This window comes from Artemia franciscana, chromosome 5 (genome assembly GCF_032884065.1).
Source record: "Artemia franciscana chromosome 5, ASM3288406v1, whole genome shotgun sequence".
NCBI classification, from domain to species: domain Eukaryota; kingdom Metazoa; phylum Arthropoda; class Branchiopoda; order Anostraca; family Artemiidae; genus Artemia; species Artemia franciscana.
The window spans coordinates 50,073,650-50,089,694 of NC_088867.1; the positions used below are offsets into that span (position 1 = coordinate 50,073,650).

The 16,045-nt window shown below is 35.8% G+C and overlaps 1 protein-coding gene across 1 annotated transcript in view; it reads right to left on the reverse strand.

Moving 5' to 3' along the window:
* Positions 1 to 4,538: 4,538 nt before the first annotated feature.
* Positions 4,539 to 16,045, reverse strand: part of LOC136027548 (uncharacterized) — an 84,341-nt gene continuing 72,834 nt past the window's right edge. The window contains exons 12-13 of the mRNA XM_065704907.1: positions 14,542 to 14,733; positions 4,539 to 4,995 (exon numbers count right to left, since the gene is read on the reverse strand). Of these exons, the coding sequence (XP_065560979.1) occupies positions 4,628 to 4,995; positions 14,542 to 14,733 (560 nt within the window). The 3' untranslated portion in view covers positions 4,539 to 4,627. The remainder of the gene's footprint in view (positions 4,996 to 14,541; positions 14,734 to 16,045) is intronic.

Genomic DNA, 16,045 nt, shown 5'->3' on the forward strand with positions numbered 1-16,045 from the left:
GCGACCAGAAATCATTACTAAAGGATAAATGAAACCCAAAACGAACGAAAATCATAATAAACGATCATAGTAAACAAAAAGATAACAGGCACAAATAAAGATGAATAAATAAATCTCAAAACGAGTAAAAATAAAATTTAGTTTCCAAGTAAACTTAAAACGAACAAAAAAAGACTTCGAACAGGAATTTGGCTACTTTTCCCTTCCCTAACCGTAAAAGTCTAAAGCCCATTACATCAATTGCTTTTTGTTGAAAATTCCCTCGACAATCTTTGAATGTTACAACTTGATATGCTTCCCTAACTGCTCTTGAAATATTGAACATATGCCATCTGAAAAACCTGGATGAATGTATGTTAATTGGATTTTGTTTAACATTTCCCTTAGCATTCCATGAAAGTTTCGACTTAATACCCATAGCTGATCCTGAGATCAGTATCGATATACTCAGATACACGCTTTGACCACCTGGATTCTTTTGATTTAGTGCAATATCCCTCAAAGTATTCAATAAAAATTAATTTTTAACAGCCTTGACTATTTGTGGCATATTGTACATAAGACCATTTTACAACCTGGATACACTTTGCTATTTTTGGCAAGCAAAATGCCGTTAAACTCTTTTTAGTTCAATAATTTTAGTTGTAATAATAGAAGTTGTAGTAATATTTAGAGTCACAGTCGCAGTAGCTGTACTAATAGAAGTAGTCACAGTTGCAAAGGGTAGCAGTTGCAGTCATGAGTTGTTTTAGGCACGTTTTGAAGAAGATAAATTATTTAATGAACTGTAAATTAAACTATTGGGTTTAACATTTCTAAATGGGTTTATCAGTCACCCAAAAAAGGTACTATAAACAAGAAAATAACCTGGAAAGAATGCTTTTAATTCAAAAAATGTTCCGGAACTGAGATTCCAAACAGAAAAAGTTAACGTTAAACCCAATTAAAGTAATTTAAGACATTTATTATTGTTCAAAAAAATTGTTCTATTTTAGCAAACCAGAGATTTCATTTCTAAACTTTATTGACAAGGATTTTCAGAGAACGGAATCATGTCTAGATCTGTGTTTACAATTGAGATCACTGAAAGGTTACAGCTGAAATCTTTCTTATTAGAAAACAAACAATACGAAACGGACAACAGAAAGTAAACCCGTCTTTAACATACAGTTAAATGGATGTCATAACAATTTGCACTTCCCAAAATGATTATTTTCGCTTCGAGTATTTACTACACCTTATTTGCAATTACGACCTTAATAGATAACAGTTTATGAACTTATTATCTAAAAGGCCATTACTAATGGATTGAATCCAAAAGAACATATTTCGTAAAAGTGCATATCGGAAAAAGTAAAAAATATACACAAATTATGTGAGAACATCTCAAATTAAAAGGGATATAAGAAAATTCAAGATCAGGCAAAAAGAAACCCTTAACACACATTGCTTTGTCATGGATTGGTTCAAATGTCTGGCTCTCCCTCATACTCTCTCACGACTTGAAATACCCTACGCATGTGATGTTAGAAGATGCAAGACTGTCTAGCGATGTTTCTCTGAATACTTAGCCCTGCTGCCTAAAAATTAAATTTTGGCTACTTCCCTGGGTTTCTTGAAATGAAATAATACTAATCTTTTCAGAGCCCCTTTCTAAAAAAAAAAAATTATGGTCTAACCTGTGTCAAAGGCTGAGACAAAATTTTCAAATAAAATCATTCCTAAGAAGTTTTAGTTAAAATTTTACCGAAGGATACATTCTGAGAAATTGATCAATATAATCTTAGTTTTCTCAATCAGTATCAAAACCATGGTGCATATGGTGCACAATGATCCATGCCAGTTTTTTCTTCCAAGACATTCATGTTATCTTTTTTTATAATTTGAAGTACAAAATTTTTCTTGGGAGGTCAGCTTTAATATCTTCATAAAAATCCTCAGTTTGAATTTCATAAATGAAACTTATCCGTATCCATGCAGCATTAACCAATGTTCTCTTAATATTTTGATTTCACGTATTCATAATGAAATTCATACATCAATAACTTAGATAACTCTAATACAGCTAATCCGATATAACTATGTTTATCTAGACTTATTATTGACCTGACCATTCTGGCTACCGAGAAATTCTTGGCAAAGATTATTTCCAAACTAAATTTATGTTTTTTTTATTATTATTATATTGTCTTTGTTCATCATTAGTGATTATTTCAATATTAGCTCTTTTTCTAACTTTTTGCATGGTTTTCCCAAAACAAACATAATTCATTAAGAGGTCACGGAATTAGGAAAAAAGTCTCAGTTATCGAACTATGCTATGTTGGCAAAAGCTCACAAAGTCAAAGGATTTCAAAATTCTGAGCTGCGTATCTGGTAAGCTGGATGTCTCTGCTTTTCAGGGGTTGTTTAAATTAAAGCAACTAATGAATAATCGAAGCATATTTAGAGCTATAGTCGATTGTCTGCAGTTAGAAGACCAAAGACAATGAGAATCCATATATAGAAACCTAGTACTAGAAAACTAGTACTCTCTGTACTATATTCTATTTAAACGAGCAAAAGTGCATGAATGTATTTATGTACATATGTGTTCATTTGTGTGTTTTTTTCAAAAACGGTCCATATTTTTTTTTAAATTGGCACTGTGAGGTTTCCTTTTCCCAAAAGTGGTCGTACTGTTTTAGATATCTATGATGCATTCAAATTATACAAGATGACAAATAACAACACACAGCTCAGGTAGCAAAATTATAAAAGATGAAATTATAAAAATAAAAAATGACTCTGAAAAACAGCAAAAGCAAAAGGCAAGGAACAAGCGGCATCAAAAATCAAATTGAATTACAAGCAAAAAGTTGCACAACAAAATTTGCAGTTACGAGACAAATTAGAATTACAATAGGGATGATATAACGCGTTTTCTTAGTGTTTGCAAAGGATAAACAGGAAAGAAGAATTGAATTCTCGCTCTGCCAATATATAACTTAAAACTAAAGAATAACAGAATAATCAGGCTAATGCGTAATTTAAAGTTTTTGAAGGGTATATGCAATAAAGAATGCATGGTTTTGTTACTAAATTATACCACAACGTAATTAAAGCCAAGATACGATTGCTGAGGAAAAAGCTAGAAAAGAAGTTTTTTTTTTGTTATCTCTGACGTTATAAGAAAATATACAAGAAGAGGAATAAATTTGAAAAGCTAAAGCAAAATACATGAAAAAAATTTGAGAGCAACAGCGAGAACCACAACAGATTGCAGAAGAATACTAATCTTAAAAAACGTATCATTCCCTGAAGGACGAACAGGAATAAAAAATCAAATTCACGCCAAAATTCCTTAATTGAACTAAGATTGCTGATTTACCATTTCAGGATTTAAAACTAAAGACAAACACGATAATCATACTAATGCATAATTTGAGAATTCGCGATTCTCACTACCATATCTATTTCAACCACAGAATCATTTTATATGGCACAGATTATTCTTGATTTTGTAGCATCCTTGTTTTTCTCAGAGCTGCCTATCCTTCACAATTCAGCACGTAATTTCAAAACTTATTAAATATATGGCAAGTTTAACCACTAAGGAAGTTTAAAAATGAACTTTTAAGCTCATCTTGCATTTCTGAGCTTCATACGCTAAAAGCATAGGTTGTACAACAGTTTTGCAGCCAGAGTCTATAGCATTCTCCAAAAGATATTCTTTAAAAAATCACATACTTCTTTCTCCTTGTCCTCAATTGTTTCCAAAAATAGGGAATCAGTCAGAAGTTTTAATATGTCAGGGCCTGTGAAAACTCTTTTCATTTGGCTTCAGACAGTTTAGGGAATTTGAGGCACAGATGTCCAAAACATTTCCCTACTTTTGGCACTGAATTGACAAACTGCTTTACAAGCCCCAATATAATATAAAGAGGTAATAATACGGAGATGTAGTAATAACACTTTCTGGTGTGACTAAGGTCGTTTTCCGGATGTAATTTCTCACCATTTGTGCAATTGTCTCAAAGGGGCCAGTCAATTATAATCCAGTGTAGCTGTCTGGCTCTACTACCCCATAATCAAAGAGAGCAACGATATTTTCTAAAATCACCCTGCTGACCAAACAACATGGGTAGGGATACTAAAACGAAAAGATTTTTTCTTACCTTTTAATCAAAAACGAAGGTTTTCTACCCATCTTTTGCAAACCTTCTACGGAGCCTGCGGTCTGTCTCGTTCTCCAAATTGATTATAAAAAAGGCATACAAAAAGCTTCTTTCGGACGCCTACTTAACATTATATTTTACTGGGTATTCACCACAGATTAACAAAAGCTAGATGGAGAAATAGCGGAATATCTAATGGTCACATTCTAGAAAAAACTGACTTGTTGTAAGAAATTAATGCTAAAATTTTCTCTAATAGTACTGACGATTCTTTCAGCAAGTCCAGCCCTCAATATAAAACATTTTTGCATCATCTTTTTATTTTTATCTAAAAAAATTGAAAAAGACCTTGTCTTCATGTACACGATACAACACACCAACGACGCCATCTACACTATTTATTTTAAAAAGTAGCTTTGGTACAAGCAATGACAACCTGGTTTTTTATTTACTAGGATTCTTGATTAAGATCACCCACTTGGCTTGAGACCATTAATATGATAGCTATTTCGATGATCCATAAGCTCCTTTTTAACGTCAAAGTAAGTGAGACAATCAAGGCATTTGTAAAGACCTGTTTCAGTAGTTTCAGTTGGCCGAATGCCACAATTGGCCAGGTCCCTTTCATTAACATAAATTAAGTTTATGTGAAAGCGCAAATAATGCCTCTTAAGACTAAAACCACGCTTGAAGATGGCACCGCAGATGTCACATCGGAAACGCTGATTTTTCTTCAATCCGTTTTCGGATGGAATAATGCTATCCTTTTCAATCTTAAAGCTGTAGTATTCAAACGGCTTTTTGTTCATCACTTTTTGCAAATACAGAAGGGTACTCTCTGAAAGAGAAACAAACATTTAGAAGCGATTCTTGATAAAAGTATGAGTGACAAGCTTACTGACATACAGGATGCAAAGTTCTGTTGTAAATAAAGCAAATGAAGCTTTATTCCATCAAAAAAGCAAATATAGCACAACAGAATCTATGATTGGAAGATAAGCAACATCGAGCGTACCAAGGTATAACGAAAGAAAATGATTCCACAGCGAAATCGGTGTTTAGAAGACTTACCCCATGTGCTGTGAGGGTTAAGTCATCCCCCGAGATTTTTCTCGGATTTTTCGATTTTTCGACTATTTGGAACAAGAAGGCTATTCTAAAATTTTGATCAGATATCTTTAGAAGGAGGACTGCTAAGAAGAGATTGGGAAGTGAATTGAATGCCCTCCGACCAGTTTTTTACATTTTCCTCAACATGCACTGAGAGTTTAAAGTAAGTACCCTCAGCTGTTCTTGTGATATTGCAGATACACATTTTTGATAAACAGGATGCAAATAGTACCTTTAGATTTAGCTTAACATGCCCTTCAACATTACGTGTTATTATCATGCCCCTTAACGTTCGACCTTAATACCTTTAGTCTTTTCAAACACACCTAGAATAAGTATTCACCTCTTTTCCTAATGATAAATCCTACATGTAAAAAAGGGCAAATTTTATAATTTACAATAATTACCCTGAGGACTTTCGGGGCATTTCATCAAGGAGGCGGAATTACTAGACCTTTTGAAAGTTTTGAAGAGAATTACTTTTCAAAATTTTGAGCAGTGATGAGCAAAAGGCACATCGAAAAAGGGCAAGGGGGCTGGTTACCTTCAGGTAGTTCTTGAATACCCCCAGAGATTTTCAACTTAATACCCTCAGCTGCTCCTTAGACATTGATGATGCGTTCTTTTGACAATCAGTCCACACACAGTGGACTTAACCCCTCTCTGAAGTAGTGGCAAGCTATGTCATCCTCATAGGCATAGTTATTTGAGCTTTTCACTATCATTAACAAGACGTCTACATCAAAATTTCCATCAAATATTTTTGGAGGGAGAAACTCAATACTATTAGCCTTTCTTTGAATATTACAGATCCTCGTTTATGATCTGTGCCTTTTTATTTAATATAACACACCCTTCAACATTCTCCAAAGTTCCACCATAATACCCTTAGCCTTTTCGGATACACCCACGAGAAAATATTGCCTCTTTTCCTAATGATATATCCTGCAGGTTAACAAAGGCAAATTGCATAACTTAAATTCCTTGCCCTGGGGCTGTCAAATGACAATTCCAAAATTTCAATAAGTGTTGAGTAGAGGAGGCACCTAAAAGGCAAGGAGGAAGGAGGGTCTTTGCCCTCAAATCTCTCTTCAACATCCCCTCAACATACCTTGAAATTTTCAACTTAATATCCTTAGTTGTTTTTTAAATATTGCTGATATCCCCTTTTCACAACCAGCAAGCACATGGCGTGTTTTGATCGTGTTCGGCATCCCTCTCAACATTTTCTTAAAGTTTCACTTTAATACCCCAAGTCTTTTGGGAGACCCAGGAATAAACATGCCCTCTTTTCCAATAAAAATCCTAATATGTTAACAATGGGTAAAATACATAACTTATGGCCCTAGCCCAGGAGGCTGTGGACACAGGAGATGTGTCAACCCAGGAGGCATAGCTACTCTACCTTTGACCTATCTTTAGCAAAATAGCTATCTCAAAATTTGATCTGATGCGTTTAGTAATAATAATATTTCAACATTTTTCACTTGCATAAAATGCACTTAGAGAAGTACAAAAACATAGAAAGATAAAATAAAATGGAAAAAATAAACAAGAAAAAACTCACAAAAAAGTAGATAACATCTCAGCTACTTAGGCAACACACTTAAGACTATGCAGTTAAGTGGATAGTCGACAATATTTTTTCGACTCTCATTGAACCTGTTTACAAGCTGGTCATTTTTTGAAGAAATATCAAAAACGTTAAATCTACACGAAATGCACCGGTTGCGAGTCCAAAGCACCAACTGCAGAAGATATTTACAACAAGAACCAAGAGCTCATATGGCACTTGTGATGAATTCGGAAGAGCAAAGAGCTACTTCTCACCGAGTTTCATTACGATCTCTCCACTCTAGGCGTTTTCCAAGATTTCGGGTTTCCCCCTCCAACTCCCCCAATGTCACCAGATCCGGTCGGGGTTTAAAATATGAGCTCTGACACACGAGTTCCTTCTAAATATCAAATTTCAATAAGATCCAATAACCCATTCGCAAGTTAAAAATACCTCATTTTTTCTAATTTTGCCAATTAACCGTCCTTTCACTCGCTCCCCCCACCCATATGATAAAATCGGGGAATCAACTATTTCTAATTTAATCTGGTCGGGTCCCTGATACGCCTACCAACTTTCAGCGATCACTATATTGATCACGTATCTAGTTTCGGATCTTCTTCATGTAAAATTGGGGTGGTCTGGGATTCGAACCTGAAACCTCTCGCACCCTAAGCGAGAATCATACCCCTAGACCACAAGCCATACTTAAGATGAACAATCATTTGTTTTATCGGCAAATAAAGTTCTTCTCAACTATCTTGTCCGCTCGCCCCCTCCCCCAGATGGTCGCATTGGGGAAGAGACTATTTCTAATTTAATCTAGTCTGGTCTCTGATACGCCTGCCAAATTTCATCGTCCTAGCTTATCTGGAAGTGCCAAAACTACCAAATACCCCCCAACTCCCCAAAAAAGAGCGAATCCGGTCTGGTTATGTCAATAACGTGTCTAGGACATGTGCTTATTCTTACCACCAAGTTTCCAAGATTTCCTGTTTTCCCCTCGAACTCCCCCCAATGTCACCGAACCCGGCCTGGATTTAAAATAAGAGCTCTGAGACACGAGAACTTTCTAAATATCGAATTTCATTAAGATCTAATCACCCATCCGTAAGTTAAAAATACATGATTTTTTTCTAATTTTTCCAAATTACCGAATTAGGTCACCCCCCAACTCCCCCAAGGAGAGCGAATCCGGTCCGGTTATGTCATTACGTATCTAGGACTTGAGCTTATCCTTCACACCCAGTTTCATCCCGATCCCTTCACTCTAAGTGTTTTCCAAGATTTCCACACCCCAACTCCCCCCAATGACACTGGATCCTGTCGAAATTTAAAACAAAAAGTCTGAGTTACGAGGATCTTCTAAATATCAAATTTCATTTAGATCCGATCACTCGTTCGTAAGTTAAAAATACCTAATCTTTTCTAATTTTTCCGAATTACCCCCCCCCCCCCCAACTCCCCCAAAGAGAGCAGATCGTTCCAGTTATTTCAATCACGTATCTAGGACTTGTGCTTATTCCCCCCAAGTTTTATCATGATCTCTCCACTCTAAGCGTTTTCCAAGATTTCGAGTTTCCCCCTCCAACTCCCCCGATGTCACCAGATCCGGTCGGATTTAAAATAACAGCTCTGAGACACGATATCATTCTGAATATAAAATTTCCGAGAATCAAGATGATTCCGAATCAATGTCAAGATCTGATTACCCGTTTGTAAGTTAAAAATACATCATTTTTTCTAATTTTTCCAAGTTAATCGTCCCCTCACTCGCCCCCCCCCAAATGATCGAATAGGGGAAAAAACTATTTCTAGCTTACTCTGGTCTGGTCCCTGATACGCCTGCCAAATTTCCTCGTCCTAGCTTATCTAGAAACGCCCACACTAGCAAAACTGGGACAGACAGACGAACAGAAATTGCGCTCGCTATATGTCACTTGGTAAATATCAAGTTCCATAAAAACGGAAGAACAGAGATCTAATTTTTTCCTACTTAGGTATTAATGAAAAGACTCCACAAAGGGACCAAGAAGAAAACATGCCGGGCGAAAAAAGCGTTGCAAAGTCTGCCTTGAGTTATTTTATGGAATTGGCCTTTAAGTCGAGCAGCCCGTATGATTTTAAAGCTTTTCTTTTAACGCTGAGATAACAAGTATTTTAGTAGTTTTAATAATTTATACAAACAGGAGAACTAAACAATTGAGAGAAGAAGATGCGGAAATAGTTTCTGGGCCAACATTGGCAGTAACAGGAGGTTGCTAAGACAAACCGCAGACGAGAATCTCACTTTTAGCGGAGGCAACTTGAAGCACAATCTCATTGAGACCAACCTTTGCTAACGTTCTTCTATCAACAGAATCGAAAGCTTGCTCATAATCGATAAAACTGAGGACCAAAGGTGCTGGACAACAAAGGGACTTCTCATTTATTAACCTAAGAGTCAAAACTTGGTCGATACATCCTCTACCTTTTCTAAAACGGCACTGTTCTTTCCTTAAAACTTTGTCTACAGCATCTCTCATCTCTCTCAGCATCATCTCTCTTTGAGAACAGAGCAAACTATATTATAACTGTATTTTGGAAAACTTGGAGGTCATCTGATAGTAAAGGATATCGTCTGAATAACAGAGGTGATTTACATATATATGGGCTCATTAGAAATGGAGGAGTATTTTTTAGTAAAGATTTGGATAGTATTATTGAAAAGATAGAACCTTGTAAGCATAGAACCTTGTAGGAATAGAATCTTGTTTCACACCTTTCCGATCAGTGATGAATTTGCTCAGCTGGCTACCTAGCCGCATCTGTGTGAACGCATTACCACACCAATTCCATAAGAGACGACAGATAAAAGGGTTTACTCCACTTTTTAATAGAGGAAGAAAAGCAAGTGAAGAAGTAATGGAATCGAACGCCTTTGAAATGTCGATTACACACATACAGGTTCTATATCAGCATCCGATAGCGGTCTAAAATAGCCAAAAATGTTGCGTGGGCATTTTGCACATCCAAGCCTTCACGAAATTCAAACTGGTTGTCCCCATGATCGTACACTGTGCTGATTTCTTGGAAGATCGGCTTTTCAAAAAGCTAACTAATTGTAAAAAGAAAATTCGGGTAAAAAATAACGAGGATGGGGGGGGGGTGGCTGGTTGCCCATCGACCACTTTCAACTGTTAATATGAGCATTACAACTTTCAATTTCCAATCGAATGAGCCTCCTTTAAAGTTTATGCCACAACCCTTCTATAAAAATCTTATGTATTAACAATAAGCAGCTTCGACAGCTTACAGCCCTTACCATGAGGGCTGAGAGGGAAACTCAACCCTCAAAACGTAGTTATTTGATCTTGTGACTATCCGGGAGAAAATGGTAATCTCAAAGTTTTGATCAAATATATTTGAGGAAAAAAGGGCACAGGGGGAGGGGGCTGGTTGCCCTTTGGTCACTTTTGATTCTTAAAGAGAACTAGAAATTTTGATTTCCAATCGAATGAACCCCCACCAAAGTTTATAAGAACACCTACTTTCACAAAAACCTGGTATTATTACAAAATATGACGGAAAGCCAGTCGACACTGAAAATACCAGATTCTAGACAAGTAATTTTTTCCTGTGATTTCATAAGAGATTTGCTGCGGTGATTTTCTTGGCTAGTATTCTTCAATTATAATTAATAGATATTAGTCTAGAAAAATACCACATCTGGTATGGTCTGTCATTGTGCTGTTTATAGTTCATAGTCAGGAGCTTGTACACAATACAAAAAAAAAACATATATTCTCTGCTTATTGAAGTGCAGTCAATTTTTTTTTGCATGAGTGGTTATTTTATTTTTCATTTTATTCATCTTTATCTTCATGTCAGTGTTTTTCCTTTCTTATTTTCTATATTTTACTTATTCTCTTTTCTGATGTGTGAAGTGTCTTCTGTACAAAAAAAAGAGATATTCAATATACAAATAAATAACAAAAGTTTAAATTCTCAAAGCAATTCAGCATCTTTGAATCCACTCTAAAAACGACATTTTTAAGTATCCAACCCTCGCCGATTTTCAAGGGAACGATTCTAATTAGTAGCAACCAATATTATTTCATTTAGGAAAATCTAATTAGCATTATCAATATTAAGATTCCAAAATGGAAATTGAAGCAACGTGTAAATGATATTGAACAAGTTATCCACGAAGGAAATAAAATTAAATGAAAGTTAAATAACACACTATATGTGCATGAAACTATGTGTATAAAAAGTGGCTTAATTCGACACTGAATTGAACGAATGTCCAAAAGATATACAATGGTAGTGGAAAAAGAGCAAATACTCAAATAAGAAAATTGTTCAAATTCGTATAAATTAAGTGACAAGAATCCTTATACTTTTTCTTATCAGTTTTCGCTAAGCTTTTACGAGGAAATTACCCTGAGACACTGTGTAATATAATATTTTTAATTTCTTTTTGTCGTACAAGTTCAAAATTATTCTTATTAAAGCTGCTGGACGCGATTAACGATAATTACTCTTTTGTAAGCTAAATTGATTCCCGCTTTGGGATTCATTGTTTAATTCCGTCCCGTTTTCCCGTAAATATATTTTAATCTTGTTTTTTTTTTTTTCTTTTTTTTGGCAAATTTTTCCACATCTGCTAATTTAGCTTTCCAAACAGACAGTCTGACGATGACTCATCGAGCAGCCAAGAAACAGTGTTTCACATTTAAAGCCAGTGGGGTCAGAGGGTGCTAGCCACTGATTCAGCAGAACGAATGTTGTACCCCTTGATACTACTCATTTGCTGGATTCTCACGGGGTTCTCTCTCACTTTTCATGCCAAAAAGAAGACTAGTTTTCACTTAAATTTGTGACCTCAGTTTGAACAACAGTAAGATTTTTACGACCCATAAGTACACAGATTAAAAAAGTACATTTTAGCACAAACAAGAGGAATTAAATTGTTACAATTGTGGAACTACAGGGCATTTTGTAAGAAACTACCCTAGAAAATATAAGCGGAAAACTCTTGGAAATTAAGAGGAGAGAGGATGAGTCGAAATTGGCCATGTCAACTTTTGCAGAAAATGATCTGGGACCTGGGAATCTGGGATCCCCCCCTATTGACTCTAAGGAGCATTAGCTCCTGTTTGGTGGGGAGAAGCCCCTTTGGAATGTCATAAGGGGTATACACCTCACTCAACGCACAACTGTGGGGCCTCTTGTGATGCGTTTACTGAGGCTCAGCCTTTCCAAACTAAGATCCCTGGAATATACTCTTTCCCATTATCAGTCACTATTTATCCCCTCCAAGCCTTTACCCTGTAGCCTCATTCACTATTCTTATCCTGTATTGGTATAAACGTTTATAGTCTTTTCCTTGAGTCTTATATCCAAAATAGCCTCCATTTGACATCAGTAATCGTTCTTCATATGATTACCTCAGGGGATCAAGCCCAGAAAAAGTCTCGGATTGTTACCCCATTTCCCTGTATCCCAATCGCTACCGCGTACCTTTGTATTTTTTTTTTACAAACAATTTTGAACTAGGCTATTGACAATTTGTGTTATAATTGAAATGTGGATTCATTTTCATCATTGGAGGTTAAGAGGTTAGCTGAGCAAGTCCCTTCTAACGCCTGATATCGTCCCATATCCCAGGACCCTATTCTTCGCTTCTCTTTTTAAATTCACGAGAGTGAAGAAATTCCAGATTTAATCGTGCTGCAAGGCTCTGATAAGGTATGGCCCAGAATCCATATAATTACTGTCACTTTTTTATATTTTTCCCCATTCCGCTCTTGGGTTGGCTGATAAACGAATTCCTTTCCGGTTGGGCTCAAGAACCTCATCACTGTGTCAGCACGATTGCTGTCCCGTTAATTATGCAGGAACTCTTAATCAAAATCCCTAAGCGGATGAAGATGGCTATCAAGCCAATAGCTTCGATCTTATACACAGCCGTTGAATGGCAATGGATTCTGGGCTAAACAGATGGCGTGGCAGTAGAACCTAAAGCCAAGCTGTTAGGTAGCTGCAATGAAAACTGGCCAAAGAAGCAAGACTAACACAGTTGGTGATTTTGGTGTTTTTGTTTGGAATATTTTGTTTCTTGTGTTTTTCTTTTGACTTATGAGGTTACAACCAGGTTAGCACTCTGGTGGATATTATCTTTAAAGGGAGGCTCTCGGGCCCTTTGACTTGATTATCTGTTAAATGCCCTTTTGTACACTAAATTCACTCTCACTTTAGGACTCTCTGCTTCAACCTGTTCTTGCTTTTCCTTAAATATCTCTTAACTTCCCTTTCAGTTTTTTTGGTAATTTTTTGTGAACTAACTGATTAGCGTAGCTTTCCAAACAGACAGCCTGACGATGACTCACCGACCAGCAAAGAAACAGGGATTCACGAGTTAAGTCAATGAGGTCAGAAAGAAGGGGGTAAACCATTGACTCGGCAGAACGGGCATAGCACGGTGTCACTTCAATATTACTAATTGGCTAGATTCTCATGGGCTTTGCTCACTTTTCACGACAATAAGAAAACTAGTTTCTTTTTGATTTGTGATCTCGATTTGTTTTACCTTTTTTTTTTTTATCTAAGGTCACTTTTATCCTCTTCACCTAGGTAAAGCTTAGAGAGTGAGAGAAAATAAGGTGTTTCGGCATAGAAAAATAGTAAAAAAAAATGTTTGAGGTATCTTCATGAGGAATGATATTGTCCTGGGAAGATACAATCCAAGGGTCTGGGTCAATTTGGTAGTATAAAAAACATCAGAGCCAGGTCACTATTTCCCCACTCCAGTCTCAAGCCATGAGGATTGCCAGTGCGTGAGAATTACTGAGTGTTGAGTGGTTGAAGAATTAATACTAAAGGCGTAATTTACTTAGATTGTTTCACCTAGCTAGAAAAAGAGGATTTGTCAATAACCTTCACCCAGCAATCTATTAGTAGCGACCACGGGCCTGTGTGAAGTGGTGGGCGGAATATCAGCAGCGGCAGTAGCCCTGTGGCGAAAATACTAGTAGCAAAGGCTCTGTGTAAGAATATTTCCATCAAAGTGCTTTTGAATGTGTTAATTACTAACTCATTTCTGTGTGTAACTATTGAATAGTATCTTGTTGGATATTGCTATTAGTTAAATAGTAAAAATGTTTGTATAAACTAAATTTTATAAACCATCTTCAGAAAATCTCTTATTACCTTCTTATCCTGGTCCCATGTCACATCCAAACAGTCTTTTCCCTCTTTCATCAAATTTCTTCCTTTTTTAAAGATAATATCTTCTAGTTTTCTCTTTCTCACGATAGCTTTAAAAAACATGTATGGTGTACAAATATCCGAGTTTGTTCATCCAATATAAATTCTTTCTAAAAATTAACTCCAATGTATAACAATTGTTCATAAATATTGCATTCTTTTTAAGCCCCGCCTTTCAAAGTATATTTAATTAAACGACTAATTTAAGCTTTCATGTCCAAATATTTAGTTTTTAGTAAAGTAGGACTGACAGGATAAAATTTCACTGTATTCTATTTTTTCGAATAAAAAAAAATGAACTTCCTATTATACATCGTTCCCGAATACAAACAAGTCACCTATCATTAATAGCGACAAAAAAAACTAATGAAATTCATCATAGGACCCTGAATATTATTCATGTTTATTAGGTTTATAATTACAAAATAAAAATGAAAGCAAGAATACTATATTAAGGTATATCCTTACCATTGATATTTGGTCTAGTCACTACAGGTAGCTCAGAAAACACGTCAGCCTTTTTGAATACAGCATCAACTTTAGTTTTGATACCAGACATGCGATCTGTGACAGAAGAGTGGGGTGCGTATGGCAAAATTGAATCTTCAACATTGTGGTCTGAAGCATCTTCGTTTGACAATGACTCTTTGTCTTCTACGTCTAAAAGAATAACACAAAGTGCATTTGAATGAGCTATATTCCTATGTTGTTTTGCACCTTCATGAATTATTCCAGTCCATTCCCTCTAAGAAATTCCCTTTTGTCTTTTTTTCTATGTCTAAAAAGATGGTAAGTTGAAGGTAAACTGACTATTTTCTTATATTTTATGTACTTTCATGAATCGTTCCTGTGCTCAATCTAAAGTATATTTCTGGTTGGCGTTTCCAAGTACAAACTCTAACTTTTACCCGTTTAGAAAATTTACTCTGATCCATGAGCGGAACCTAAGCATTTCAATTGGATCGGGGGAAAGGAGCTTTAAATTCGGGAGGTAGACTGTATAAAATCTTTCACCGTAATGGGGAGGTGATCCAGCCCTCCTAAGAAAAAAACTAAAAAATACCAGTCTAAACGGATTTTAGGCTGTCTGAATACTTATCTGGGGAAATTATTTTATAATGAATAACGAACACAAATGGAAGTGCACGCCAGCCCAAAGGTTTCAAGACCACTCTTTTTTAAAGCGTTAAGACGAAAGGTTACTATTTAGAGAAGATGCTACTCGGTTAAACTAAAAAAAACACTACACAATAAATAATAAACATATCAAACAAATATAAATTAAATTCAGAGTCAAGCTCCTACGCTAGTCTGGGGGTAGAGGCTCACCGGTTGATTCTCAGCACCCAGCGTCAATTGTACGTATTTATTTTGGTACGCTAGACTTACCCTATGAAACTTCAAACAAAGCTAATGCTACTATAATTTTTGCCGATTCAACCCTAATTTAATATGATGTTTATTTAAAATGTACATCTTGACAAAATCCGATATTATTTCCTTGCTAAAGTTTGAACCTGCAAACATATAAAACTAGTTTCTCACCCCTTATAATCTTTAGAAGTACCTGATAAATGATAGTGTTTACCAGATTATTATACCCCTTACATTTTACGACCTCTTAAATAGGAGACGCTTATAGCCTCTGTGCTATAATTATACAATAATGCTACTGACGAATAGCTTGTAGATAGTCGTATACATCCCTAAGGAGTATTTCAAGTGCACTTAAAACACCAGCAAATAGTAGCGACAAAAAAGAAAAAAGTCACCTCGAAGCCTCGAAAAAAATGAAAATGAAACCACATTCAAAATTTATCAAGTGTCAGGAACTTCAACGTAAGGAATTTAAGTTTGAAGAAATTCAGGAAGTTCAAATTTTGATCATCAGTGATTTATATACCAAGCCACAAAAAAGGACTAAGTTCTTAAGGACTGTAAATTTTCTTTCATACACCCAAACCTCAAACTG